The 27,356-nt window shown below is 33.7% G+C and overlaps 5 protein-coding genes, 1 long non-coding RNA gene and 1 other non-coding gene across 10 annotated transcripts; 3 read left to right on the top strand and 4 right to left on the bottom strand.

The window, feature by feature from the left end:
* The first annotated feature begins 166 nt into the window (after positions 1–166).
* Positions 167–2,735, top strand: LOC110602300 (E3 ubiquitin-protein ligase Topors). 2 transcript variants are annotated; one of them, XM_021739788.2, is made up of 5 exons: positions 167–658; positions 790–891; positions 965–1,022; positions 1,328–1,578; positions 2,086–2,735. In XM_021739788.2, exons 1-5 carry the CDS (start codon positions 294–296, stop codon positions 2,153–2,155), a joined length of 846 nt encoding a protein of 281 aa, XP_021595480.2. In that variant the 5' UTR covers positions 167–293; the 3' UTR covers positions 2,156–2,735. The 2 variants fall into 2 exon arrangements, with proteins under 2 accessions (XP_021595480.2, XP_021595481.2); XM_021739789.2 differs by having other exon boundaries at positions 2,097–2,267.
* A 383-nt stretch (positions 2,736–3,118) lies between these two features.
* LOC110602302 lies at positions 3,119–4,040 on the bottom strand. Its single transcript, XM_021739790.2, has one exon. The coding sequence runs from the start codon at positions 3,909–3,911 to the stop codon at positions 3,297–3,299; it is 615 nt and encodes a 204-aa protein (XP_021595482.1). The 5' UTR covers positions 3,912–4,040; the 3' UTR covers positions 3,119–3,296.
* A 1,468-nt stretch (positions 4,041–5,508) lies between these two features.
* Positions 5,509–10,659, bottom strand: LOC110602210 (probable serine/threonine-protein phosphatase 2A regulatory subunit B'' subunit TON2). The gene is made up of 12 exons (XM_021739668.2): positions 10,205–10,659; positions 9,745–9,836; positions 9,493–9,555; positions 9,289–9,387; positions 9,045–9,203; positions 8,832–8,903; positions 8,554–8,686; positions 7,879–7,943; positions 7,481–7,556; positions 7,228–7,329; positions 6,280–6,472; positions 5,509–5,913 (listed from the first exon to the last, which is right to left on the bottom strand). Exons 1-12 carry the CDS (start codon positions 10,341–10,343, stop codon positions 5,676–5,678), a joined length of 1,431 nt encoding a protein of 476 aa, XP_021595360.1. The 5' UTR covers positions 10,344–10,659; the 3' UTR covers positions 5,509–5,675.
* LOC122722030 lies at positions 6,024–6,141 on the bottom strand. The gene has a single exon (XR_006348881.1). It is a non-coding gene; the product is annotated as a small nucleolar RNA snoR104 (small nucleolar RNA).
* Positions 10,660–13,864: 3,205 nt separating the features above from the next.
* Positions 13,865–15,428, bottom strand: LOC110601056. The gene is made up of 2 exons (XR_002485763.2): positions 15,288–15,428; positions 13,865–15,035 (listed from the first exon to the last, which is right to left on the bottom strand). It is a non-coding gene; the product is annotated as an uncharacterized LOC110601056 (long non-coding RNA).
* On the top strand, positions 15,271–17,651 carry LOC110601054 (putative serine/threonine-protein kinase). Its single transcript, XM_021738051.2, has 7 exons — positions 15,271–15,444; positions 15,533–15,765; positions 16,035–16,161; positions 16,245–16,310; positions 16,401–16,584; positions 16,662–16,794; positions 17,152–17,651. Exons 1-7 carry the CDS (start codon positions 15,291–15,293, stop codon positions 17,401–17,403), a joined length of 1,149 nt encoding a protein of 382 aa, XP_021593743.1. The 5' UTR covers positions 15,271–15,290; the 3' UTR covers positions 17,404–17,651.
* A 3,392-nt stretch (positions 17,652–21,043) lies between these two features.
* Positions 21,044–25,517, top strand: LOC110602100 (GTP-binding protein OBGC, chloroplastic). Of its 3 annotated transcripts, none has more exons than XR_002485929.2 (7): positions 21,044–22,180; positions 22,502–22,775; positions 23,333–23,624; positions 23,743–23,902; positions 23,982–24,052; positions 24,144–24,252; positions 24,677–24,731. XR_002485929.2 is itself a non-coding variant. In XM_021739522.2 (7 exons), exons 1-6 carry the CDS (start codon positions 21,123–21,125, stop codon positions 24,767–24,769), a joined length of 1,986 nt encoding a protein of 661 aa, XP_021595214.1. In that variant the 5' UTR covers positions 21,049–21,122; the 3' UTR covers positions 24,770–24,798; positions 25,135–25,517. The 3 variants fall into 3 exon arrangements, 2 of the variants coding, with proteins under 2 accessions (XP_021595215.1, XP_021595214.1); XM_021739522.2 differs by lacking the exon at positions 23,982–24,052 and adding an exon at positions 25,135–25,517 and having other exon boundaries at positions 21,049–22,180; positions 24,677–24,798; XM_021739523.2 differs by lacking the exon at positions 24,677–24,731 and having other exon boundaries at positions 23,982–24,027.
* The last annotated feature ends 1,839 nt before the right edge of the window (positions 25,518–27,356 follow it).

Here is a 27,356-nt window from a genome sequence, read left to right as displayed (position 1 = left end):
ATGTTTTTATATTAAAGTATTTTAATTTTTTTATAATTTTTAACATTTAAATTAATGTAAAAATTAATTAATAAATTTTTTAAAATATAAAACTATTTTAATATATTTTTTAGAATTGTAGAATTAAATTAATAAATTTATTCATAGTAATTTTTTTTTTGTTCGGAGACCGAAGCAGCAGACAAAGTTTAAAGGAGCAATTCAAGCAAACAAAGCTCAACACGGCGGCCGTAAACCGCCTTTCGACGGCGCGCCGATTTACACCATTTGTTCGTTTCTCTTTCTGTATACTGATGGATTCGTCTTCTCATCCTTCTTCTTCATCCCGAAGTTCACGAAGACACGACCTCAATCGCGAGAAGTTTCTACTGAGAGTAATTTATCCGGCGATCCGAGGGGAAACCTGTCCAATATGTTTGAAAGATCTTGAAGATCATCGAAGAGCTGCGGTTATCACTGTTTGCCTGCACTCGTTCTGTTTGGGCTGCATTCGCAAGTGGAGCGATTTGAAGCGCAAATGCCCTCTCTGCAACTCGGCTTTCGATTCCTTGTTCTACAAGATCAGTCTCTCGTCTCGGAACTTCCTGACTGAGAAATTGCCACCTCTACGGGAGGGTAGAAGCGTCGTTGCGGAACCTGAATTCAGTTTACGGCAACCGTAAGTTGAAATTTGTTTCACTTTCTCTCCTTTGCTAGGGCATAGACTCTAGAACTCATTCAATTATGTTTAAGTTCCTTCCTGAATATGATTTTGAAATTTTAGTTCATTTTTGTCTTGTGTTAATCCAGAATGATACGAAGAAGTAGGCCATTGCCGTGGCGGCGCACGTTTGGTCGGCCAGGGTCGCCGCGTGACGTTATTGCCGAAAGGAAGCTTCAGTGGCGTGCTAGGTATGGAAAAGCTTTGTGAATTCGTATAGTATGGTATGGTGGAAGAAAAATTATTGATTTTCTTTGTTTTCAGTGTGTACAAAAGAGGCTTGCAAGTTGTTCCTTTATCTCCTGGGAATTGTCCAGAGCAGGTGTGCTCATCACCCCATCATGTGCATCAAAATCCTAATATCTTGTGTTTATCAAGCTTTCTTTTTTTAAACTTAACGAATTTAAATTCTTTTATGCAAGTTCACGATCATTGCTTTGCGTGTTGCGTGCAAAAATTGTTCTTCTATCTAAAATTTTGCAATATTAGTCTCTGGAATTCTTTTCCTTACACGGAGAACGCTTAGATGCATTTCTTTATGCATCTAAATTTAGTAAAAAAAAAGGATCAAGTTTAGTTTGATATAGTGGTTTAATGATTCTAATTGTCTACTTTTTGAACCTGTAGAATGTATCAAGAAATGGTCATATGAAAGAAAAAATACATCAGAGACTAGAGCCATGGATTCGGAGGGAGCTGCAGGCAATCCTGGAGGACCCAGATCCATCTGTTATTGTTCATGTGGTCTCCTCACTTTTTATTGCGAGGCTTGAAAAGTTTGTTGTTCAAAGAGGACAGCTTGGTGCTGAAGATAACTTTCTTGCCCCTTTGCGTCCTTTTTTGCATAATTGGACCAACATGTTTTGGCATGAACTAAGGTGCATAATCCATAAAGCTTTTTTATTTATTAAACCTGGAATATGGAATATCTGGCGTTTTCTTACATAAGACAGTTAAGAGCATGATAAGCTCATTCTTCCAATATTGAAATCCTTGTAAAACTGACAAGCGCATAAAAATAAACCCCACTTTTATATGTAGTTTTTGTCCCAGTCATGAAAAGTGTAACTATGTCAATTTGTTCTAGAGGATGTTAGTTAAGGTTTCTCCGAAGCAATCAGTTCATTTACCGCTAGGTAGGCATTATATGTGTTTAAGTAAATGCAACCAAATAGAAGATGCTACATTGAAAAGCAGTTGCTGCTTGCCTTGGCTTAGAGTTTATGAAAAAAAATATCTGGATTTCTTATTCTCTTCAACTTATTAGAATTAGAATTAGAATTTTAGCATTATACTTCTCTGTGTGTGTGTGTGTCATGACTCTTGTTTTTCATTTGTGACCCAAAAAGGAAGGGAAAAAAAATACTGAGCAGACTGTGCTTTAGTTGTTTTGCAGAATCTTCACTTACCATTGAAACATATGACGCAGTGGTTGAATACAAACGTTCTGATTGAATCTACTTCAATGTGGCTTCAAAACATATTATAAGGGGGTTAGGGGTCAACCATGGCGAGGAGAATACAGAAACTTGTACAATTTCTTAGTGTTTAATTTTGGGTTGATTTCTGGTGTTTGTTAGTGGCTTTTCATTGTTTTGGATCATGTTTCCTTCCATCCTGAGTAAAGCAATCTGCATATTAGAGGATGTTTCTGGTGCCATAGGAGTGATCCAAGCCATCATACATTGCACAACCAATTGACTTCACTTCCATCGAAATACAAAGGCTCAAGGAAATGCCATTGCAAAGGGAGATGGCGGAATCTCCATTGTCTGAAATTGCAATTGCTGCTTGGGGATCTTCGTCAGAAGGGGGTGTTACCTGATGGGTTAACGATCAAGATCATCTAACAGCTAGAGTTGCATAAGAAGCATTTTTGCCTTGTACCTTTCAAGCTGCCATTTTTAAAGGACGATGGAATTATTTGAAATATTCTTTCAAACTGAAATTTTATCAAGCATTCTCAGTTCCCTGTTTGTATGAATATTATATGGGCGGGCTTCTTTACCCAATGCAATAGAAAAGTTCAAAGAAATATTTAGTCAGACAAACAGAAAGTTGAATATTGGGACAATTATCTTGTTTCTTATCTATCCTGCGTAAAAGTTGGAATTTGCATTTCCGTACTTGCTGAATCAAATGCCAATCTTGTTAGAGGATATTGCTGGTGCGCAGCAACAAAAATTTATTTCTTTGCACATTTCAAGCTGCCATCTTTTAAAGGACACAGAATGCAACTATTGAAGGAGGATATTTCAAACTGAAAATCTTATCATGTTAGTTCCCTGGTTTCTTACCCAATGCAACAGACAGGAAAGTTTCTCAAGTGTTTAAACAGACAGGCAGAAAATTAAAGCCTCACGCGACATAGTTAAGCCATGAAAAACAGTGCTTCTGTGCCGTAGAAGGCATAGATATGAACATAATTCAAAATTTTATTCCATGTTAATTTTCTTTCATAATAATAAATCCCCCAAATCATAAATAGCAGAACTGAATGTTCTGCAATTTCCAATTGCTACTCAATTCGGCGGCCGCAACAAGAAATCTTCGACCATGAAAAAACAGATAATCAAATTCAAAATCCCCAGAAGCTTCAACTACACAAAATGATTCTTGTCAACCCCAAGACCAGACATGAGACAGTGAAGAAAAACAGAGTAACAAAATCTCTTGCAGACCACTTCCTTACCACCTTCGTTTCCACCCGCAAACTCTTGGCTCTCCTCAGCGCATCAACTTCTTTCAAAAGATCAAATTCCACTCCTTTCTTCTTTAGCTCTTCTACACACTTAGACAACAATTTCCCGTCCTCTTTCTCTCTCTCCAACAACTTCTCCAGGTGGAGTTCTACGTCAGTTTTATATCTAACGGCCCAGGTAATCCCCAAAGAACATAGAAGAGAACACAATGACGGGATCCATGATCTCTTGCAGGAGGACCCACTTCCAGGTGGGTCTCTGGAGGAGGCATTGAAAAGGAGGAGCAAGGCAACGGAGTGGAATAGAAAGAAGAAGATGTAGAGCTGTGTGATCTCTTTGTGGACTGAATCTATTTGGGTCTCTTTAAGATTGATCCTGTTAAGGATTAACTCCTCTTCTTTGAGCCATTGCTTCAAAAGGAGCTTGTGGGTTGGTGTTTCTGCTATCTGGTGTAGTGGATGTGGTGGCTTTGGCTCCATGATTGAAGGGTTTGTGGTCTGGTCTGCCATGATTGTGAATATGTATAGAGAGAGAGAGACAGCAATAAGTGAAGTTGAGGGAGAGAGTGAGAGTGAGAGATTTGGGATTGATTTCGGTTGACTTCAAGAAGAGAGAGAAACAATAGGGAGCCTCAGCCTTCGTTTTTGAACGGTGGAATTTGGGGTTTCGGGAATCTTTGAGTAACGGTCGAATTTAACGGTCGTTTAATTTCAAAATTTTAAAATTTTGTTGAGAAGACGTTATGTTTTTCTTTTAAAAAAAAATAAAAAAGAATTTGCAATATAGTATTTTTATAATAGGTTTTTTTTAATCATCCAACGTTCATACCAGAATATTTAAACTAGATTAGTTTTATTTTTCTAAATTAATTTTAAGCAGCAAATTCAAATTTAAAATTTTTCAGTTGAAATAATCAAGTGGAGGCGGTGTCTGTGAGCGGTCGGCATTGGCAAGCGGCAGCATCAGCAGGGAGATTGACTTGGGTTGATTTCGGAGAAGAAAGAGAGAATATGTTTACTGTGAGGTCTAAATATTTGCAACGGTCGAATTTGGGAAAGCAGGGAAGCTAAGCCACCGTTTTCGAGGTAGTTTGATATATGCTGTTCCTGGGTATTCATCATTTTGAATCATGTTTGCGTCTTGAGACAAGTTAATCTTTATTTAGTCCTTCAAATTTGAGTATATTTTAATTTAATCACACAATTTTTTATTTTCATTATATTTTTTTGAATTTGGATTTAACTTTTTTTACCACTGATTTTTTTAATTTAATTATTATTAAAATTATTATATATTATTGCAGATTCCCAAAAAAAAAAAAAAAAAAAAAAGTAGAGCCTTTCAGGTTTTAATTTAATCCCTAAATTTTATATTCTTCTTTGAAAATTATATCAACTTCAATTTGATTACCATTAAAGTTTTTTATTACTTCTTATAGATCTCCTATCTTCTAATATATACTTTCTCTTTTCTTTCGTTATTCCTGACATATACTTTTAACTTTTTAAAATAATATTGAAAATTTTAATAATTAATTTTTTTTAATTTTTAGTACCATTTTTATAAATTAAAAAAAATATTTCTCAGTCTCTAAAAATACTCAGTAATTAATTTTTCAATTTTAAAAAAAATATTAAAATATTTTTAACATTTTAAAAAATTTAAAAATTAATTTTTCTATTAATTTTAATCATTAAATATTTTATTAAAATTTAAAATATCATTATTATATAAAAATTAATTAATAAATATTTTAAAACGTTAAAAATATTTTAATATATAAAAATTAAATTATAAAATATTTAATAGTAAATTAATAAAAAATTAATTAATAAATTTTTTAAAACGTTAAGAATAATATATTTTTTAAAATTAAAAATCTATATAAATATTAAATAATAATTTTTTCTTTTATTTAATAATTTTTTTCTTTTATAAATAAATAAAATAAATAACAAAATGCTTGTTTTTTTGTCAGAGAACAAAATGATTTTAATTCATAAGTTTGTGTAAATATATGTAACAAATGCAGAAGTAATTATCAATTTCATCTCATATAAGCGTGACTATATGAATTAGTAAATCATATAAGCAGTTTCTGGAATCTTATCGAAGGGAAACGTGATTATTTCCAATGGGGTAGAGTAGGGGGCACTTACAAACAAGAGCCATTTGTCATTACCTTGTACGAATTGCTGCCTACATCTTTTGCATCACATTACATAGCAAAGATACAGACACGTCAAATGAATAAAATAACTAGTACACCACTGTCATTCGTCTTCTGGTCCTTCCTCTTCTTGGAGAAGATTTTCTCTATTATCATGCGCCCAGAATCCACGCACATCTATTAGCATACTGGCTACTGTCCCACCCTGTTTACAAGACAGCAGGTCCGACAGTGCCATCCTGAGTGGATCAGTTGGCTTAACCATATCCCAGATTTCATCCCTTACATCCTCAATGCATAACTCGTAGTTTCCACCCTCAATCCATTTCTGGTGCACATCTCTGTTGCGCAGGGAGAATAAATTATTAGGGAGGCATTACAACAAGAGAATCAAGAAATATGTAAAATCACATGGCAACAGTGGCTGCTACTAATTCTTAATCTCAGTCTACTATATCTCTGAGGATTTGAGACTCGCAGAACTAGCTCAAGTACTACAAGCAGGAAACTTCAGAGTTTTCTCTAGGAAGGTTGTATCAGGTAAGCATCTCAGCTCTTAGATGCCCCCCTTCTTTACTTCCATAGCTGCTTTCGCTTTTCTTGATGGATTAGGAATAGAGGAAATTTTTGTAAATTTGCTCTTAGCAACTAAAACAAATGAGAAAATTTTAAAACACAGGTATCAAGACAAAAAAAATGCTTCAAACCTGAAAAGAGAGTGAATATCAGCTGTTGTTAGGTATCCCCGTCCTTGAAGATCAAGACAACGGAATAAATATGTTAAACCCTCCGGAGTATCTTTGTTTTCTAGGGCCAGTACGAAGTCCAGGAAACTTTCAAAGTCCATCTCCCGTGCATTTCCTCCCCCACTTTTACCACGACGGACATGCTCATCAAACACTATAAAGAACATAACATATGCAGAGACTTAAGATCAAAACCGAAAAGAAAATATCCAAACACCATTGAAAGGGAAGGTATCTCAATAAAAAGAGCTGCAACAAACATGCAGAAAAGCATTGGAAGGAAAATTTAGTGAAGTAATGCCATGTTCTACAAAACTTGAAAGTATTGAACCACACTGGGTCTTCTGCAAAACTTGATAAGTAACATCTCATGATTTTCAAAATGAACCTACTTTAAAGACAGAGGAACTCAATTGATTTGTTTAAATAAGAAAACTTACAATATAAAGCATTATGCCTCATAAACTAACAAAACCATACAACCAAGATAGTAGACTAAATATTTCACTATATCAAAGAAGAGATGCCAATTATGTGTTGCTTCATTCTAGCACAGCACAGTTATATGATTATTTGTCTCAATAGAAGAAAACTACAGATGGGTACAAGTCTGATTGTGGAAGACAGGATAAACGTTTTGAACCAAGTTATTCTATGTTTAGAAGTCCACAGTTTTACATGAGATGCACGCTTTAACACCTGAAGTCTTAAACTAAGTTATTCTATGTTTTGTACATAAAGCAACTATAGTGTCAGATTAGAATCTCGTCAAGACCAGTGGAATTAACACCTGAACTAATTCCCATGGATGCTAAAGCAAATCAAAATCCAAGTAATTAAAAGAAATGATTTTTTCACGATAAGTAAAAATACAATCATGTATAAATAAAAATAAATGTTAAATCCTACCTCTTTCAATAAAAATTTCAGTGAGTGTCCCATCAGCATATTCTCGAAGCTCTTGCTTGCTCAACGTTCCATTCATATCTTTATCAAGGGCAAGAAACATATCTACAGAAAATGAAGATTACTTAGACAGATATGAGAGAGATTAGAAAACAAAGACCAGTGAGATAAGAATTAAATATTAGATGTTAGATTGAAATAAGGGTAAAAAAAAAACAAGAAGGCATGTAAAAGAAAAATATTTTACAGTCCTCACCACATATGCGTTGAGCAGATGTCAAAGAAAACCAATTTTCAGCTTGTTCAGTGTCGGTAACTTCTTCCTCACTTTCCTAGTGCAAGCAAAGGTTACAATGAAAATTTAGCATCAAATATCTAACAGTGCTATCAGCCTATCACTACTGATGCCCTTCAATTTTGGCATTACTAAATCAGCTAACCAAAGTAGAAAATCAGACTAGTTTCTTGCTTTACATCAGTGTGCCAATAAGAAAGGAAACATAGGGAAGGACAAGAAAAGGGAATTCTAGTGAAAGATCTTTGTGTCACAGAAGGAAACCCAAAAGCGCATCTTTGTGTCACAGAAGGTAACCCAAAAGCAATAACACCTGATGTTCATGGATGGTTTACTCATAAAATATAAGAGAAATTTACCTGGTGCAATTCCATTAGCTCCTGAAGACAATTACTAAGAAGCACCTTCTTTATGCAGGCCTTCCCTGTAAGCAAAACCAAATAGAAATAAAAGATGCTCAAAAGGGTCACCATCAAACTATACAAAGTAATTTAGAAGCCAAAAAAGCAAAAGATAAAAGTCAAAACAAATCAGAATTAAATTCTTTTCCTTTTCTCATCTAGGCATCAAAACATCATTTCCTTGTCCTCACACCTCAAATTAATGTTTTGCAAAAGCAAGTTGCTATATGTGCCCATTCCCATTCAAAATGCACAATTTTATATGTAGTTGCATATATTCAAGTTCAACCAGAACAATCAACTTCCACAAACCTATTAGTCTCAAACCACCAACCAGTGAAATTTTCATCCGGTGGGACATGATACTTAATTACTTGATATTTTAAAATAAATTCAAGCATAGATTCCAAAAATTTGAAACCCGCAGCCCACATAGTAGATAAACATCTAAAAGAATCAACAGGATCTGATATGATAAAAACACAGAAAATGAGTAATTACTGCTAAAATTGGAACATTGGAATAAAAAACACAAAAAGACAAAAGATTGATCAACATTTATAAGTTCAGCATTTGATGACTGAAATAATACTATAAAGAGGTACTGCTTTCTAAATGAAAACCAGGGCAAACCTCGCCTCTGAGGATCACAAAAGAAGAAGAATTTATGTGCAGCTATGCGACAGTACATCTGAACAAACTGTGCAGGCATATCACATAGCTGTGCTAAATTAGGAATAAGACCTCGTATATAAGCCTCCATTTCCTGATAAAGCACAAAAGAATTAGTTTATGCATGAGATGGATAAGTTTCACCAAATAATGCAATACCATGAAGACATCTAACAGAAGGAAGATATTATTATCCAATTTGAAATGTAAGAAGGCACAAAGGTGCATCAACTTCGTACATGAGGCTGAAGGAAACCATCTGAATCCTCATCAAGTTCACTCATATCTATCCTGGCCTGTGTAAGTGAAACCTAAACAACAATGACAGTATGCAGTGACCATTAGAATGAATTTAAATAGACAAAACCATGGATATGTGTGTGTATATGAACTGATCATTTCGGCTAACAGAAAGAATTCTGAGAAGGTAAACATGAGAAGGATATACTAACTGTCCGCATCACATAAAGATAAAAGGGCAAAATGGCAATTCTTCCAGATTCATCTTTCTCAAACTTCATGAAATTAGAAGGGCTAAAGAATCGTCGGCATTTGGGGCCTATTTGTTCTGTACATACTGAGGCTATGTGGCAAAAATCTTCGTAATTCATCTACAATATGACAAAGTAGTGAATAAGTTAGCATTACTATAACTTTAAAACAAATAAACATATTGACACTGCAATTCCAAAAGACCTTTTCAGCACCAGTAGCATCATCAATAACACAGTTCTCTCTCAAGCACACCCACATGGCATCCAGATCATCAGCATTAAGCAAAATATCTGATTGTTTCTGCAAAAGTGAGCACACAATGTCAAAAGGAAATCAAATAGTGGAAAAAAAAAAAAAGGAAATAGTAACAGAGATGACCAGCCAAGGGAAGAGAGTACATGATACCTTTAAAAACCGATATTTTGCTAACCTTTGGACCCTGTGACTGATTGACCCTTCTTCAGGTTTCTAAACAAAGAAAGCACGAAAATACTGAAAAGGAAGCAAATGAGCAGTACTAGGAGATTGTAAAAGAAACACCCAAAAAATCTTACATTAACCTTTTGCATCTTTGACTAACAAACAAAGGATACAGTCTTAATATATGCCACCTAAAAAAAATCAGAAGTAACAAAACAACCGGACTTTACTACATGCCTTCTTATAAAAACTAGGTACTGTGGCCGCTTCAGCACTTCTTTGTTGCTTCTCTTTGAAAATATCAAGCAAGATCCTCTTTGTCTCGAGCTCTACAAGGGAGGAAAATAAAAGATAAAAAATAAACAAACAAGAAGATTTTATATGCAGCCATTGCACGTAAATTCGAACTAACTTGTGTTTAGCAGGAAGTTGGAGGAAATGAATGTGTTTTTAAAATTACATAACATGTTAAAAGCTCCAAATTGAATAAACTATGTTTCTTATTAATTAGATTATAACAACTACAACCATAATTTTGCTTTTCCAAACTATTGTGCTGTAGATGAAAATGACAAACAATGATAAAAGAAAAAAAAAAAAGAAATATTATAGCAGACCCAAATTCGGGGAGCAATGGAAAAGTACATGAAATTGTCAAGTAATTGATACCAAAACGCGATAATGAGAGAAAGCATACCCATTAGGGCTTCAGATCCCAGTCCGGCACCGGATCCGATATACCGGCGCAGATTTCGGACCCACAACATTGACGAGGCCGGCGGGATCTTCCTCTGAGCGGTCTCGTGGCTCTCGCCATCGACGGACCCACTGTACATGGCCAAGTGCAAGAATCCAATTTAACAAAGTTGAATCGAGCGAGTTCAGAGTTCGATAACAGTTTCGAATAGGAGACCAAAAAACCTTAGAACTATGGGCATCGCTGAGTGAAAACCCAAAACCCTTTCGGATCCGAAAGCTTCTGTGAAAAATAGGAAGTTTTTTTTACCAAGAAGAGGCTCTTTTTTTTTTTTTTCTTTGCCGTGCTCCGAAACTCGGTTCGCGTAAATTTCAATTATCTGCCACAATTTTTCTGAATTTGAATTAGACCACACAAATTTATCGAAATAACGATTAGCTCTCCAGCCTTCGGAAATTACATTAAATTCCCTGAAAAATGAGAATTCCTGAAATTTTTCCTAATATTTGCTACAAATATTACACTTTAGACTTTAGTCCTTAGTAAAGTGACTATAACTGTGTAATAATTTCACTCTGTAATTGCTAATACTTATTATCCATTAGTCCTTAATAATAAATGACAAAATTCTCCAAGATTTTTTTTTTTTTTAAATTAGACTCTCAAAGTTTAAATTTTTAGTTTTGTTATATCATAATTAACAGAAATAGACAATAAGGTTTTTCAATTTTAATTATGCCATACATATTCTTCTGTCTGATTATTTTTCTTTTTAACTTTATTGCTAATAAAAAGGTGAAGAATACTTTTGAGTTTTAACAACGCGTGGAGAATTACTTACAATTGAAACTACTGTTGTTGCAGGAGGAGTATGATTGGGGCTTCTAATTTTCCAATGAAATCATAAGAGAATATTTAAGGTTAAAATTTAGTGAATATTGGAATTCAAATTATTATAATGATTGGATAATTTTCTTCGGGAAATTGTGGACTCTTTGCTAGTGTTGATTTGTTCGGTTTTGCAGCACTATTTGAGGACTTGAAAAACTTCTTTTCTATTGCAATTTCGGGTTTTTATGAGGGGGATGGGCAATCTGTTATTGCTGAAATTTTGGCATTGCGTCAATATTTATCTTATACTAGAGATTGTTTTTTTCATGCTGGTTGTATTTTTACGGATAACCAATCCTTAGCCTTGGCTATTTGCTCTCCTCTAGATGATTTTTCGGAGTTTAAATTAGTTGTTTCTGATTGGAACGATGTTATGCGGTCTCATGGTAACATTTATATTCGTTGGATTTGACGTTCAGAAAATAGAGCCGCCCATTTATTAGTTAGAGAGTCTATTCATCATGGTAGATTCAAGATTTGGATTGACATTCCTGATTATCTCTTGAATTATTATTCTACAAGATAAATAAAGTTTTTCTGAATTAAAAAAAAAAAATTGAAAATGCATAACACATGTCGGTGGCTTCCTGAGCTCATATATTTCTTTTTATTCCACGCATGAACCTGTTTCTCTGGCTCCCATTCTCTTTGGTGGCCTACTCCCAATAATTTCGGATTAATGTTTAATTTTCATTTTTTAATAAATAATTTTTAAATTTTAATTTAATTATTTTTTATTTATTCAATTTTTAATATTAATTTTACTAAAAAATAAAGAATATAAAAAAATTGAGTACCAAGATACCAAGAAATTAAACAAACGATTATTATTTGAACTTCTTAATTTTTAATATAGATTAAAATTAAATAACAAATTTAGCTTAAAGATTTTTATTGTTAAATTAAAATGAGTTTAAACTGAAATATCTGAACTAATATGGACAAAAGGTTAAGGATATGTTAAATTGTACTTTATAAATACAGAGGTGAATGGGAATTTAACCAAATAGCATATCAAAGGAAAAGAAAAACACGCTTTTTTTCTTCAATCAAATGCATAATTCCTTAATTTTACATGAATGGTTTTATAAGAATATAATAAAAAAATTTAAATTAAAAGATTTCAATATTTTTATTTTAAATAAAATAATTATAATAAAAATCAAATGAATTGAATTTTTATAAAATTTTTAATTTAAAAAAAATTGAATAAGGAGCATTTTTAATCAATAGGCTTTGGGGCTAAATAAAAAATTGCAAATGATACTTTGGCTTAGTCTTCTCTTCAGTAACAGTATTATTATCTGATACAGGCCTAAATTTTAGTTTTCTCCAATACATTGCTCGATAATAGTTAAAAAGGTAAATTATATTTTAATTTTTAAATTTTAATATAATTAATAAATTCATTCTTATATTTTTAAAACTAAACACTTAAATTTCTCTATGAAAATCTCTCCTTCCATTTTTATCGTGAAAATATCTTTATTATCCTTTTCAAATGGACAAAATATATTTAAATTCTTAAAATTTAACATAATTAATGGATTAGTTTCTCTATTTTTAAAATCGTATATTTAAATTTTTCTATAATTCAAAAAATCCATTTATTCTGTCTATTATAATTTAAACATTTTAATCCTTATTTTTTTATTTAAAATAATACTAACTCTCCATTCACTTTTTATCTATAATATTTAATTAATTTTTACCATTTTTTATTCTTCAAATTTCATTAATTAAAATACATCAATATTTATAATTTTAAAATTTTTAAAAAATATTTTCAATTTCAACTATTTTTAAGTAATACCAAATATTAAATAAATTATAAATTTTTATAAAGAGTATTTTAAAAAAAAAATTTACTTTCAAAAAAAATATATTAATTCGTCAATTTTACTAAAATTTAGAGATTAAAATATAATTTAAATAATATAAAATTTTTACTTATATTAAAAAGAATTTAAGTGTTAAGAGAATATTAAGTATTTAAAATATTTATTCTTCCTCTAATCGGTTGAAGAATAGAATTAGGGATGGAATGAATTTTAATTTAAATTTTTTATTTTAAAAGTATAGAAATCAATATATAATTAAAATTTAAAAAATTTAAGTATTTAATTTTAAAAATATAAAAATTAATATGTAATTAAAATTTAAAAATTAAAATATAATTTATTCTAATTTTTATCTAGGGTTTGTTAAAAGCATTACCATAAAAGTTGTTTCTTAATTAATTAATTAGGTACGCAGACTACTTTTAGCAACCTCAAATGCCCTGCAGTCAATCAGTAAGTCAGAAGATTCTCATATTTAGTTATTTTTATTTTTTTTTAAAACTGTTGATAGTCATTATTTTGTGAAACCAACTGTAATTTGTTTTTATTTTGTTAAACCACTTCAATGATGTCCTTTTCTAATTTGAGTTGACATTTTATATACTGTATTACTGATTTACTATAAAATTTCTCCAAGAACGAGCCTCTTGCTTCAGCCTAATAATGAGCTACTAATATTTTGAGAGACTACAGAGTACGACCGTTGTATACAGCAATTAAAATAAAACTAACTCACATTTTTACCTTTTTTTCATACACTTAACAAAAATAAATGGATTGTGGTATCAAGCGGAAAATCCTAATTGGTATTATATAATTTCTCCTACGGTAATACCAATACCTATACCTATACCTATACAACACGACAAGTTCCTCTTTAGAAATGCTCTTCTACTTCGGAGCCAACCCATAACACAACAAATCCAGGCGAGAGAAAAAGACAAATAAATAAATGAGAGAGAGAAACTCACAGGGCAGTGATTTGCGTATCTTGGACACAACTCAATCATATATGCCCAAAAAAATAAATAAATACAGAGGCAGGCAAATAGAGGGGAAACTCAACAATTCAATTTGCCAAAACAGCTTAAATTTATTCCCAGTCAATAAAATCAAGAACATGTAGCCATGGAAACCAAATACCTGCTGAACTTGTTGTGGTAATGTCTTGTTGGCTCAGTTGTCGTAGACCCCATCTAAGGATGAGGAGTCCCATCTCTCTATTACTAAAATAAGAAGCCACTCTCTTCTTTCCAGATCAGATGACAAAAAAGAGGGAAAAAGGAAGATAAAGGGCGAATTCAGGGAAGAGGCTTGGAATTGATGGAGTGATAACTACCTTTTCTTTCGATCCCCTTCAATAATTATGTTTTCCAGTGCCTGCTCAATTAATGTCACTTTCATACATGTCCATATCTTCATGGTAAAAACAAAAAATAATCAACATTTTTACTGTTGGTAAACAACAATCCACATGGGCCATTGATTTTTTTTTTCTTTCTTTTGGAAGAGAGATTCCAAATAAAGAAGCTAAGTAGATTTATGATCAATGTACATGTCCAAAGATGTCTACATGAATTCTTTGAAAAGAAGATGTCTACATGAAGGAGACTAGCTTTGGTCTTCATTTTGTTTGCTAGACACGACTTTCATGCATTGTAATCTCTTTCTCCTACCTGAGGTGCCTACTTCTTACGAGACCTTTTCTGCAAGCAATGCTAAATATAAACCAGCATGAGTTCTATCAGCAGCAATAGATAGGGTACTAAATTGTGCCTTCTTTTTTTAACTATTTTCTTCTTCAATATTACCCCCTTTCCCATGAGGAAAAAATAAAAGACGGGTTTGTCTTGGCAAGGAGACAAGTACAGGATGTTCGTCATTGTAGGGTTCTCCGCTGTAAAGAGTTTTTGGAGGTGCTCACTGCTCCTAGTTGTGGTACTTTGAAATGAAATGAGTTGTCCGCTGAAAACTTATTCAGATTTTGAGCAGCATCGAACTTTGCCAATTATCTATTTCCCAGGTGGATACTTGAGATCAGCCAGTTGTGTTTCTGAATACTTGTCAGTGCACCAAAATTCATCCGAGTTGTTTTGCCGCTGAAACAAGATAATAACTTTGATGAAAAGAACAACTTGATCATTGGTTTCCATTACTGGTATTGAAACCCAGAGTCCCACTTGCACAATCTGGTCTCCGATAGCAAAATATCTTTTCTTGCATTCTTTAATTCTACTATAGATTTCAATAAACAAAGTTCGATTGTCTAAATACATCAATATATAACAGCTGGTTCTTCCACATTTCAGTTTCAATGTTTGAGTTTGTTGAAGGAGACACAGAAGCCTTACCTCATGTCAAAGTCATATGCTGCAATAGTTGGAGGCGCTGCAGGAGTGGTGCTTGTTGCAGGACTCATCATACTGTGGTTCTGCAAATCTCATTTTAAGAACTTTTCAAACAAGAACTCAGAGACGGGTTCTTCAGATCCATATCCAATTGCACTAGGTAAGGTTTTTCCAGGGACATAACATAGGGAAATTTTTAATGCTTCTACAGTGATGTTTGCTAATAATTCTCTTTCTAACTTATGAAGGGGAGTGGAACAGGAGAGGCAGATCCAGTTCAACCCCTAGCCACCCTCTATTTGGACCACAAGTAGCTAGGCAATTCACCATGGATGAACTGGAGCAAGCTACCAAGCAATTCAATGAAAGTAATCTCATTGGATATGGAAGTTTTGGATCAGTATATAAAGGTTTGCTTCATGATACTATTGTGGCCATCAAAAGGCGTCCAGGTGCTCCTCGAGAGGATTTTGTCACAGAGGTACAAGTAATGTTAAAGAATAGATCGTATTTACTTGATATCTATCTTCTATTGTACGTACACTACAAATTATAATTCCTCCTGGGCAACAATGCACAAAGCACCGAAAACTCCTTATTTGTTGATGTTCTGTTAAGCATGTGAAGACATCATTATAAAGTGAAGATACTCTGGAGTTAGTTCCTTCTGCCTAGCATATCATATGTGTTTCCAGAAGCTTTAAGTTCCTACGATTTGAATAGACATTAACAATATCAAGTGGCAAACAGGTGCTTTATTTGTCAGATATTCGGCATCGTAATTTAGTTTCTCTTCTAGGTTACTGCCAAGAAAGAGGATCACAAATGTTGGTCTTTGACTATATACCCAATGGTAGCATGTGCAACCACTTATATGGTATGATTCATTCAGAGAAATCTGTTTTATATGATCCTCCATGAGGTACATATAATAGCAGTTCATCTTTTGGACATATTTAGGGTTAAATTCATCAACTAAATTAGAGTTCAAGCAGAGGTTGTCCATAGCTCTGGGAGCAGCTAAAGGTAAATCCAAAAGAATCTAAAAAGTAAATTCTAGGATCTAAATGACAATCACAACGTATATTTAACATGAAGTGTTTCCAACTAGTGCAGGTTTATGCCATTTGCATGGCCTAAACCCACCCTTGGTACACAGTAACTTCAAAACAGCTAATGTCTTGGTTGATGAGAACTTCATTGTAAAGGTGGCTGAAGCAGGGATCTCAAAATTGCTTGAAAAGATAGAAGAAGCAGGTCCCTCTTACACATCCAGTGTTAATGTTTTCCAAGATCCAGAGTAAATTTCTTCCAATTGTATTTAACCTTTGGTGTGGAAATATGGCCTTTCCATTTTAAAATGTCTCCAATGTTTAGGATAGGAGTACCCAGGAACTCCACTGCAATGAGTGACATTTACAGCTTTGGGGTGTTCCTTCTGGAGCTTATAACTGGACAGGAGGCAGTGCATCTAGGATTCTTGGGATCTGATGAAAGCTTAATTCAGTGGGTACGTAAATCAACTACTTTTGCTTGTTTCACTCATTTGTTTAATTTCCATTTGGGGTCATGCCTATAGATTCAATGCAAAATAGTGGGTAACAACTAGATGTTTTGTCCAAACCTAAAAGGACTGTGGCTTTTGGTGTAGAATTCAATGATACAATGAATATTATGTACCCTCAGTCCTAAAAGTTAGTAAAACATGTTTCTTTCGAATTCTACTTGCGTCCCACTGTAAGTTCAACTTAATTTTCATAAGCTCAAATTCTAGCAATTGCTTCCCACATAAAGTTCACCATCAAGTTCATGTTTCGCTGAAGTTTGTTTCATAGTATTGGTGAATTTGATACTTAACTTTGTGAAGGTGGCTTCTCGATTGAACTCCAACAATTTTGTGGACTGTCGACTCATCGGGAGTTTCACCACAGATGGAATCAGGGATTTGATCAGACTGATGCTGCAATGCATGAGTTTTCCAGGAATAGAGAGACCAAAGATGGAAAAGGTTGTGGTCGAACTTGAACGAATTCGTGAGAAAGAGATGGCACTAACAACTGTCATGGGCGAGGGAACTGCAACATTTACTAAAGGCAGTGAACTATTTACTTCAAAATGAAACCAGAAGTTATTGTTAGTATGTACTGAGTTTGGGCCAAGCTTGAGCTAAATAGCACCAGCTGGCAGCAAACAACAATTTAGAGGGAGTAAGAGAAAGGTATTGAATAACTGGGAAGGGATTTATGTGCAAGTATGAATTTGTGTTGCTAGTAATGAAATTAATAGCCTGTTAGAAAAAAGATTAACATAGTATTTAGCTATCAATCATTCATCATCTATATATGACATTGACAGTGTTTTCAGTCAGTAGGTCCATAAATATTACAGAAGTTTATTCCTATCCTCCGAAGCACGTTCATGTTCAGTATCCATTTATAATAAAACAATTTTTTTTAAGAAAGAGCAGATCAACCAAGAAAATTAAGGGCCTGCAGAGCAGATTTTTTTATAATCCAGGATAATATCACATGTAACTGTAAGAAAAGCTTCTTAACTCAATAACTAATCAGGATAGGAATTATGAAAAAATAGTTTATCATAAATGTGTTTCAGAGACACCTTGATATCCTGCATTGACATTCCTTTGCAAAGTCTCAGTTTCCCATTAATTTCTTCTGTTTCTGAAGATAATTGTTTCTGATGTTTTGGCCACAGTATGCAATAAAATCATCTACCTCTTACTCCAGCTCCCTGTGGAAATAGCAAGGGCAAATGATGATGAGCGTTCTGTGAACGGAAGGAAGTAATAATAATAATAATGAATAGAAAAGACAAGGCACCATGAATTGAAATTTATAAATAGGTGGACTTGAGAGCATAAAAGTCCATATAACTTGTGTAACCAAAGAAGATAGGGAAAAAAAAAATTGAAAAATGAGGCTAGAATTCTAAATATTAATTCCACAAACAGGCATCTTTTATTTGATTCAACAATTAACATGTTTTACTTGAATGAAATTGACATCCAATCTTTTGGTGAAAAGATCCATATTAACAGACCAGCCCCAACTTGTCTGGGGCTGAGAACTGAGGCTTAGTTGACAATAAATTCCTAATTAGACACAGGACATTCCACAATTCAAATCAATGCACCAGAACTGCAAAACATCACACTGGTGCTGAAAACAGCACTTTCCAGTTTGTTTAGCGCCAGAAAAGTACTAATTCCCCAGTCAGAAAGGGGAACTCAATCTAACTAGAAAGCTTGTAGCATATGAACCAAGGTAATGGATACTACATGTGTGGCCATGTATGTCTGGTAATCCTAGGACCAACATTGTTGAATAAATTATATTAGTCCATTTCAGTGTAAAAAATACCATAAAGTTGGGGATAATGACAAGCTTCTCCTATCACTGTCAATACACAAGAATGGGGACCAGATGCACAAAACCCTCAAAGTCTACCAAGAAAGATAAATTACATTATATTGACAAGACATGAATTAGTAGGAATCCTTGCTAGACACTGCACAAATTACTGGAATAGTATTACTTACTACATGGATGTCAACTATATTTGAAAAGGAAATATCACATGGAAACCAAATATAACACAAGTGGTTCCTAAACCTCATCATCCCCAACAAGATTCGCTGTCCCTCTTTTGTCCAAATGAGATCTACCGAGATTCCATCGGCGGGTCCACAAAGATTTTAGCTCACCCTACTAAATTTGCTAGCTATAAGCCATTTCAAGCAAAGGGTAATCCGTGGTATCTTCAAATCCACGCCAGAGTAGAGGACTATAGCAGTTGAGAAATACGTATCAATTCAATGCAAATTAACCTAGAAGAAGTGATTAAATTGACACCCAGATAACGAAAACTGGAACACGTGAAATTGAAAATTTGAGTTCCGGTAATGGAAAGAGGCGAAATTATTATCAAGCAAGAAGATCCTGCGAAGATTAATATCTTAAAATGGACGAAAGTAATTGCTACCCGTATGAATGGCGTAGAGAAACAACAGAAGTATAAGGTGGGCACTGCAAAATCAGCGAGTGGGACATTAGCTTAGCTGTAAGAAAAGGTCCCCGGTCAATATCACATAAGTACTGTTTTGAGGTAGAGGTGAGTGAGGCGAGTGGCCTTCCAGCTCTGGCGCCAAGTGTTTCCCATATTTCAATTTTTGTCCAGTAGTTTAACTATTTACACATTCGCTCTATTCTTTCCCGTTTGCGACAAAAAGACAATTTGGTCCTTATATTTAATATAATAAAAATAATTACTGCAGTCAAAATGACACTAAATATAGGCCTTATTTAATGTAATGCCATTAAAAATTTTAATGCTTAAGAAGTATTTTAATTTTGTCTATTTAATTGATATTTTTATTAAGTTATTTTTATTAATTTAGTTAATTTTTTTAAATTACTTTTTAAAAAATAATTCATTTAAATTAAATAGGGTTACAATAAAAATAAATGGAATAGGTAAAAACAATATGTAAGATAAAGAATACTGAGATAGGAGTAAATTATAACTTTTATAAATTCTAAATTTAATCTAAAGCGACACATTTTATCATTTACATCCAGTTAATTAATTTTTCAAGTGAGTCAATTATTTATTATTGCAAAGCTCTTCAAATATGGAGCCAGGAAAAAAGAAGAGAAAATGAGAAAGAAGTAGAACAAGGGGAAGAAGAATTGAGTTTTTTTTTTTTTTTTTTCATCGGTAGTCTTCTTCTAATATTTTAAGGTTTTTTTTTTTTTTTTCTTTTGATTGGACTTCCGTCGGTTGCGGTTTTCTCTTTGTTTCAGTCCAACGATAGTCAATTTTTGTTCTTTTCATATTTATTTTGTTGTTTTTAGTGCTAAATCTAGTGATAATAGTAGAGACCTGTTTTAAGAGATTTAAAACAGGTCCAATGGAAAATTTATTTGATATCAGTAATTCATCACTGCTACGTCTTATGGTCATAAGACCTGTCGACCTTTTATGGCTACGTTTTGCGGCATCCCTTTCCTCAATTGTTTCTTTTTAATTTTATATGTCTTATATTTTTAAATTTTGTGTTGCATCTATACGCTTCTCTTCCTTTTGTTTATGTGTTGTATTGGCATGTTTCGTTTTAAATTGATTCTGATTTTTATTACACGGACATTGATAGTTAGTATTTCAATAATGTGTGGTATAGTAATAAAATAGTAATATTTGGAGGTGGAACGATACTTTATTTATTTTTGTTTATGTCCGATTTAATTTATTTTGTATTTAATTTCATTGTTTGATTTCTAATTATTTTAGTTTTTATTTTTATTTTTATTAATCAGACTGGATTTGATGGTTTCTACAATTTTTTTCTATTTTTACTTTATAGAATTTTGAAAATACAATTTTATTTTGCTTGACAAAAAAAATATTAATTTTTCAAGTTGAAAATCAATTTAATAATAAGAGATATTTTTATGTTTAATAAATACAAAGGTGATGCTTCAAAAAATAAATACAAAGGTGAGATTAATATATTATTTTAAAAAAAGAAATACAAAGATTGGGCTGTTTATCATCGCTACTTGTAGATCTGACGCTGGGCTAGGCTCCCACCTGGGCTTTAGTTTTTCTAATTTCACCAGATACTTGGGCCAGATCGTTTCATAGATTGTTCGACACCCGTTTGCTACAAAATACGTGTCAGAAGATGATTAAACAGATAAAGATCTTTGAAACGGCACCGCATCTGTCCAGATGATATCTTTTCGACTTTCAAGCTCAGCCTCGTATCCAGGCTGCAACCAGCTCTCTTCTGCTGAGTGCTGACCGCCGAGCGGAGAAATGGCTTCCATTTTCCTAACCTGCTGCTCTCCACGAGCTTTAGCTCGTCCAAGAACTAGAAACCCTATCCCTAATAGATCTTCTCCAGATAGGCATTCTCGAAGCCCCAACCGGAACCGCAACTCTAATTTGAAGCCTCAGAAGAGCAAGTACAAATCTGCACCGCAACCACTCACCTTATCCGGAGGCGAAGCTACCACTTACAATCGCCTCCCTCTCAAAGAAGATGTCGAAGCTCCTTCACTTAGTTTTGCAGCAACGGAATTTAAGCTCTCCGATTCAAGTGTAGTGGAAACTGATGAGGACGATGAGGTTTACCGTTTGAGTAGAGAAAAAGAAGTTGAAGTAGAAGAAGATGGCATGGATAGTCAATTGCGGGTTGATTATGGGAAATTTGAGGTGTATGAGATTAACTCTGATGTTGAAGAAGATGACTGTGATGACCATAATGATTATAGTAGAGAAGAAGTCAGTACCAAAACCGTAAACAAACACAGTAGCAATCGCTTTTACGAGACAGAGGAGGAGGAGGAGTTTACCAATGGCCAAACCGTATACCTATCTGATTTCGAGGAAGGAGTGGTGAAAGAGAAGGGAGTGCCGGCGGTAATGAGATGCTTCGATCGTGCCAAAATCTACGTGAAAGCCGGAGATGGTGGAAATGGTGTCGTAGCATTTCGGCGCGAGAAATTTGTGCCCTTGGGTGGCCCATCTGGCGGGGACGGAGGCAGAGGGGGAAATGTATATGTAGAAGTGGAAGGTTCGATGAATTCGTTGTTGCCATTTAGAAATAGAGTGCATTATAGGGCGGGCAGGGGTTCGCATGGGCAGGGAATGATGATGAATGGGGCGAAAGGAGAGGATGTGGTGGTCAAGGTGGCACCAGGCACGGTTGTTAGGGAGGCGGGGAAAGAGGAGGTGCTGTTGGAGCTGTTGTATCCGGGACAACGGGCACTATTGTTGCCCGGTGGGAGAGGTGGCAGAGGAAATGCGGCGTTTAAGTGTGGGAGCAATAAGGTTCCCAGGATTGCCGAGAATGGTGAAGAGGGTCCGGAAATGTGAGTATTTAGTATGACCAATCTGTTTACCGTGCATTTCCTTTTTGCCTTTTTTTTCAGATTGCGTTCTTATTATATGTGATTTATATTTGTGTATTTTAATTGTCAAGAACTTGAACTGGTTGGTTAGCATTTGTTTTGTCCATTTGAGATTTGACGACTAAGAATTTTGTATTTATCATCAGAGCATTCAGAAAGAATAATGAACTCGTTAAATTTCATATTTGAATTGGTGGAACTCTAAGCAATTAGTGCTAGGGTGGTCAGGAGAGTTACTTCTGTTTTGTGCATGTTATTAGGAGTAATAGCGTTCATGATCAGGTGGTTGGAGCTCGAGCTAAAGCTTGTTGCGGATGTTGGAATTGTGGGTGCCCCAAATGCTGGAAAAAGCACACTTTTGAGCGTGATAAGTGCTGCACAGCCAACAATAGCAAATTACCCCTTTACTACTTTACTTCCTAACCTTGGTGTAGTCTCTTTTGATTATGATTCTACAATGGTCGTAGCAGACCTCCCAGGTCTACTTGAAGGAGCACACCGGGGTTTTGGTTTGGGTCAGGAGTTTCTACGACACACAGAGAGGTGTTCTGCGCTGGTATAGGCACTCTATCATGTACTGCAATTAATTGTATATTTCAAGATAGATTTTTTGTGTGATTGAAATGGCTAATTGTTGTCTTTTGGGCTTTCTGCTTATTATGTTTCACAAACTTATCTTATCCTTTGAGCTGATAAAATTTGAATCTCTATCTTCTTTCGTTTCAATCGTCCGTGCTGTAGTTTGCAATTTCAAAGTTCTCTAACAAGTAAATCTTGCTAAAATCCAAAGCAAAGATCTTACAGCTGTAATAATCTCAAGTGACTTGGATGCAATTGCAAAGATTTGCTTAATACTTTTACTCAATGGGATTAGTAAGTGTATGATATAAACTTTTCTTAGATGACAACTTGTGGTAATGTTGACCAAACAGTTATGAATTTAAATGGTCCTCATGAGGATAATTAGACAGTAACTGCAAACTTTTTCTGCAGTTTTTCTCTTTTATTTTTCTCATATTAATTTTTCTCAATAATTTCATCTGGACAGACTTCATCATTCAACTCATGGATTAACATTTGGGCTAATGGATCTTTCTTCTTTTGTATTTATAGGTACATGTAGTTGATGGATCCTCGCAGCAGCCAGAATTTGAGTTTGATGCTGTGCGTCTCGAACTGGAATTGTTTAGTCCAGAACTTGCGGAGAAACCTTTCGTAGTTGCCTATAACAAAATGGACCTTCCAGAAGCATATGAAAATTGGCCATCATTCAAGGAAAGACTACAATCTTGTGGAATTGAGCCGTTTTGCATGAGTGCTGTGATGAGAGAAGGCACTCATGAAGTGATATGTAAAGCTTATGAGCTTCTGCAAAAAAATAAAGGACCCAATCAAGAGTTTGAAGGTCAAAATTTTACTTAGTTGTGTCTTTTATTGTAGTTTATCTGGATGTTGACGATGCTTTTGTATATATTTTACTCTTTCTAAATTTACATTGTGTTAAAAAGTTTCATCTGTTACAGGTTGGCCAGATCCAGTAAATTTGAATCATGTGGCTGATACAGTACAGAAGCAGCGGAGGTCCCCTATCAATGACTTTGAGATCTTTTATGACAGTGGGTCCAATATATGGCATGTTGTTGGGTCAGGGTTGCAACGTTTTGTTCAGATGACAAATTGGCGGTAGGTTACTATTGATAATAGTTCGGTCCAATTGTTGCTATTTTTATTCTTCTCTTTCCTTGATGTTTGATTTTTACAGTCACTGGATGTTTTACTGCTGTTGCATCTGATGCTACTCCTTGATGGTACCTTATTTCCAGAATAGTTTAGGTCTAGCATATTTTCAATTATAAAAATCTAGTGGTTTGGAATGATCTTTTTGGCCTTCTATTGATGAAGTATTTAATGCTTTCTTGAACAGATACGCAGATTCTGAGAGACGGTTTCAGCATGTTTTGGAAGCTTGTGGTGTGAATAAGTCTCTCACGAAGATGGGTGTCAAGGAAGGTGATACAGTGATTGTTGGAGAGGTATGTGTAATACTGTATATGCTGATCACCCCCACCCTTTGTCATGCCTAGCATTAGCACGAAAATGGGAAACACGATCGCTAGCACCCATGTGCAGAATACAAAAAATGTTTATATCAAAGCACGAGTATGGTAGACTTAAACTTATCATTTATCGCTATTGGCATCTTTAAAACCTTTCATTTCTCGTAAGGTACACGGTTAACTTTGCTGTTTCTGTTAAAATTCTACTTGATTGTAACCTGTAAATGTCATGGTTACATCTAGAACAGAGCTAACCATTTTCTCAGCAAAAAAGAATGCAATTTCTCACTGTTGCCTGATGTCTCTTAGTCAGGCCAAATCTTTGTCCATCTTGAGACTGTTCTATAACGTTCCTAGTGACTTTTAAGATTACAATAATGGTATTTATTCTTCATGGCAGATGGAAATGGTGTGGCATGATTCTCCTGAGAGCTCCGGTCCATCAAATATGAAGAAAAGATATGATCCAACCAAATGGCCTCAGTTGATGTAATCCTCTTATTTTCTGGTTGATGTCAGAAGGTAAAGTATTTGTTTGGTTTTAGGGTCTGTTTTATAATAAATGGAGAGATTTTATAACCATGGTATATTTCTTGCAAAGCACTTCATTGCTAATTTATTGTTGTCTGAAATGACGTTGCTAGAGTAACTACAACCTTGTATTTTGGGTGTTTGCTACAGCATACATGCATTCACGCATGCTCACTACCTTCTTTTGGGTTGACTGTTAATTTCATAACAAGAGTCCATGAGCCCTTGTTGCTTAAATTTTTCTGAGATATCACAGGTTAAAAGAATTGAAGTTCAAGATTTTGTTATATGGAATCGATGTTTATGAGAGTGACATTGACATGGCAGGGTAGCTACAGCAGCCAAAAGAGTAAAGCAAAGGCATGCTAGCTTGTCCTCCAGCACGCCTGATGATGCTACTTGCTGCAAACAGATTTTGCATGCGCTGCATTATACCTGAAGCAGAAGATCCTGGTGCTCAATTTTTTAATTGGTAGTGCGGTTGCCACAAGCACAAGCAGATTCCAATGGAGATTCAAGCTCAATTGTCCCAAACCCCGTTGTTTAACAAATGATATTACTTGAGCCACGAGGAGAACATATTCAGATATTCAATACTTGGATAGTGTAGATATCTTATTGTTCATTCCTTTATTCTTAGCTGAGATGTATTACAAAGTAATAATGTGGTTTTGCTGAAGGAAAATTAAATTAATCGTTGGTTCATTTCATTCTTTGTTTTATGTTTCTTTGAGTCTTGTTAAATGTATAATTAATAGCCAAAATATTTTTATATTATTACTTCTAATCAAATAATGCACAGAAATGTTAGGATTCAAAATAACCAACCTAGCCTCACTAGAAATTGGCTAAGTTGAAGTTTGGTTAAGCCAAAGCCGAACAGAATTGCATGTACCGAGTGGTTATCGTAAACTCTAATTAAGCTTTAAAAAAAATTTCTTTGCTTTTTGCTTGAGATTATGTCATTATTAACTCAAAATTGAGGTTGATAATCACCCAAATACAAATAATGATGATTGTGAGATCTAGAGGTCCATGAGATGGAAACATGGAGATTGACTTTAGGTTTGTAGCTGTAGTAAATGGAGATTGACTGTAGAGTTTGTAGTGGTAGTAAATGAACTTGACTTAATAAATAATATTAATAATGGAATTGATTGTGTTTTTCGAATGGTTTAATGTTGAAATTATAGAAAGACTTAAAAGAGGTGGGAGAAGACAAAGTGAAGTTTTTTTTCTTGAAAATGAAAGGTATATATATTTGGATCTGTAAGTCTGCAATATACTCAAAGATATATCTTTTTAAAGTGTATAATAATTTTTTTAATAAATTTTTCAGATGCCTCATTAATGATCTTACACATTTAATAATTTTGTAAGGATATCAAATTTAATAGTTTTGTAAGGATATCAAATTAGTAGAGTTCTGATATTTTAAAAGGTTGGGCATTCGAAAGTCAAACCAAACTCGTGAGGAGTTTGGAATCTTTATTGAACACTCTATGGGTTCAATTGAACCAACAAATATTTTTAACTATAATAAATCACTTTAAGTTTACATTTGTCTTGATTTCAAATAAACTTGTATTTTATGTATTATAAATAACTAGTAACTAAAAAGAAATTGCTTATCAAAAAAATTGAAAATGGTAATTTTGACTAAAAAATGCATATGAGAATTATATATTAAAATAGAATAAAAGATAGAAAAAATAAACTAAGAAATGCAGGCACGCATTAATAGAAGTTGTGATGATGCAGGAACATAGACCTTAATACATGGCATAAATTCTGTCGTATAATTCTCAATCGACTAATTGTTTGAGCACACAAATGAAATTATTATGATAATGCGTTAAAATAAGAGGTTAAAAGATTGTGGTCGGAGAAAATGAACAAATTATAGCAACATTCGCAAGAGGAGAAGTTCTACTTCAAGTCTTTTGAAGGATTCTCTGCTTTTGTTAGAGTTATGAAAAAAACAAGAAAAGTTTACACTAACATATTTTGGATTGATATATGCCTTAAAATGTTGAATGCAAGATGTTCTGTCATATGGTAATAATAAACAACAAAATTCCAAAATATGTAAATAGGGCTTAAATTTTTTATTCCACGATATTTCTTAATCTTGACCATTTGTAATGGTAAAGAATGGTTGAACTCTTCTTAAAAAACCAAGTCCTTTGAACAATTCTTTTCTTTCTATGATGCCGTTGGATTTTTAGAATAGTGTAATTTTCTCTAAATAACATAGGATCAATCGAAGGTTAAGTTTGTTATATATATATTTAGAAGACTTAAAGAAAAATTAATCAATAAAAACATTTTTTCAATCAAAATGAATAATTTTTTTAAAAAATAAGTGATTTTCATTACTTTAAAAATTTTATCAGTGGTACTTAACTTTTTAAACATAAATTTATCAACATCCTTTATTATTAATATTATTATTAAATAATAATTTTTTTCATATAGAAGTTATTATTTACAAAATAAATGGAGTATCTTTATTTATTTAAGTCATATGAAATAATAAAAATATATTG

This window comes from Manihot esculenta, chromosome 15 (assembly GCF_001659605.2).
Source record: "Manihot esculenta cultivar AM560-2 chromosome 15, M.esculenta_v8, whole genome shotgun sequence".
NCBI lineage: Eukaryota > Viridiplantae > Streptophyta > Magnoliopsida > Malpighiales > Euphorbiaceae > Manihot > Manihot esculenta.
The sequence above is the reverse complement of the archived record's forward strand: the minus strand, read 5'-3'. Positions and strand labels throughout refer to the sequence as shown.

Bases quoted from the DNA above. Each gene is read 5' to 3' on its own strand.
- LOC110602300 (XM_021739788.2), top strand. From the start codon at position 294: ATGGATTCGTCTTCTCATCCTTCTTCTTCATCCCGAAGTTCACGAAGA. The intron at 892-964 runs GTATGGAAAAGC...CTTTGTTTTCAG, and splicing joins AAGCTTCAGTGGCGTGCTAG to TGTGTACAAAAGAGGCTTGC. The intron at 1,023-1,327 runs GTGTGCTCATCA...TTGAACCTGTAG, and splicing joins CTGGGAATTGTCCAGAGCAG to AATGTATCAAGAAATGGTCA.
- LOC110602302 (XM_021739790.2), bottom strand. From the start codon at position 3,911: ATGGCAGACCAGACCACAAACCCTTCAATCATGGAGCCAAAGCCACCA.
- LOC110602210 (XM_021739668.2), bottom strand. From the start codon at position 10,343: ATGTACAGTGGGTCCGTCGATGGCGAGAGCCACGAGACCGCTCAGAGG. The intron at 7,557-7,878 runs GTAAATTTCTCT...TGCTTGCACTAG, and splicing joins AGCTAATGGAATTGCACCAG to GAAAGTGAGGAAGAAGTTAC. The intron at 6,473-7,227 runs GTAGGATTTAAC...TGTTCTTTATAG, and splicing joins TGAAATTTTTATTGAAAGAG to TGTTTGATGAGCATGTCCGT.
- LOC110601054 (XM_021738051.2), top strand. From the start codon at position 15,291: ATGTCAAAGTCATATGCTGCAATAGTTGGAGGCGCTGCAGGAGTGGTG. The intron at 16,162-16,244 runs GTATGATTCATT...GGACATATTTAG, and splicing joins CATGTGCAACCACTTATATG to GGTTAAATTCATCAACTAAA. The intron at 16,311-16,400 runs GTAAATCCAAAA...CAACTAGTGCAG, and splicing joins AGCTCTGGGAGCAGCTAAAG to GTTTATGCCATTTGCATGGC.
- LOC110602100 (XM_021739522.2), top strand. From the start codon at position 21,123: ATGGCTTCCATTTTCCTAACCTGCTGCTCTCCACGAGCTTTAGCTCGT. The intron at 22,181-22,501 runs GTGAGTATTTAG...GTTCATGATCAG, and splicing joins GGTGAAGAGGGTCCGGAAAT to GTGGTTGGAGCTCGAGCTAA. The intron at 23,903-24,143 runs GTAGGTTACTAT...TTTCTTGAACAG, and splicing joins GTTCAGATGACAAATTGGCG to ATACGCAGATTCTGAGAGAC.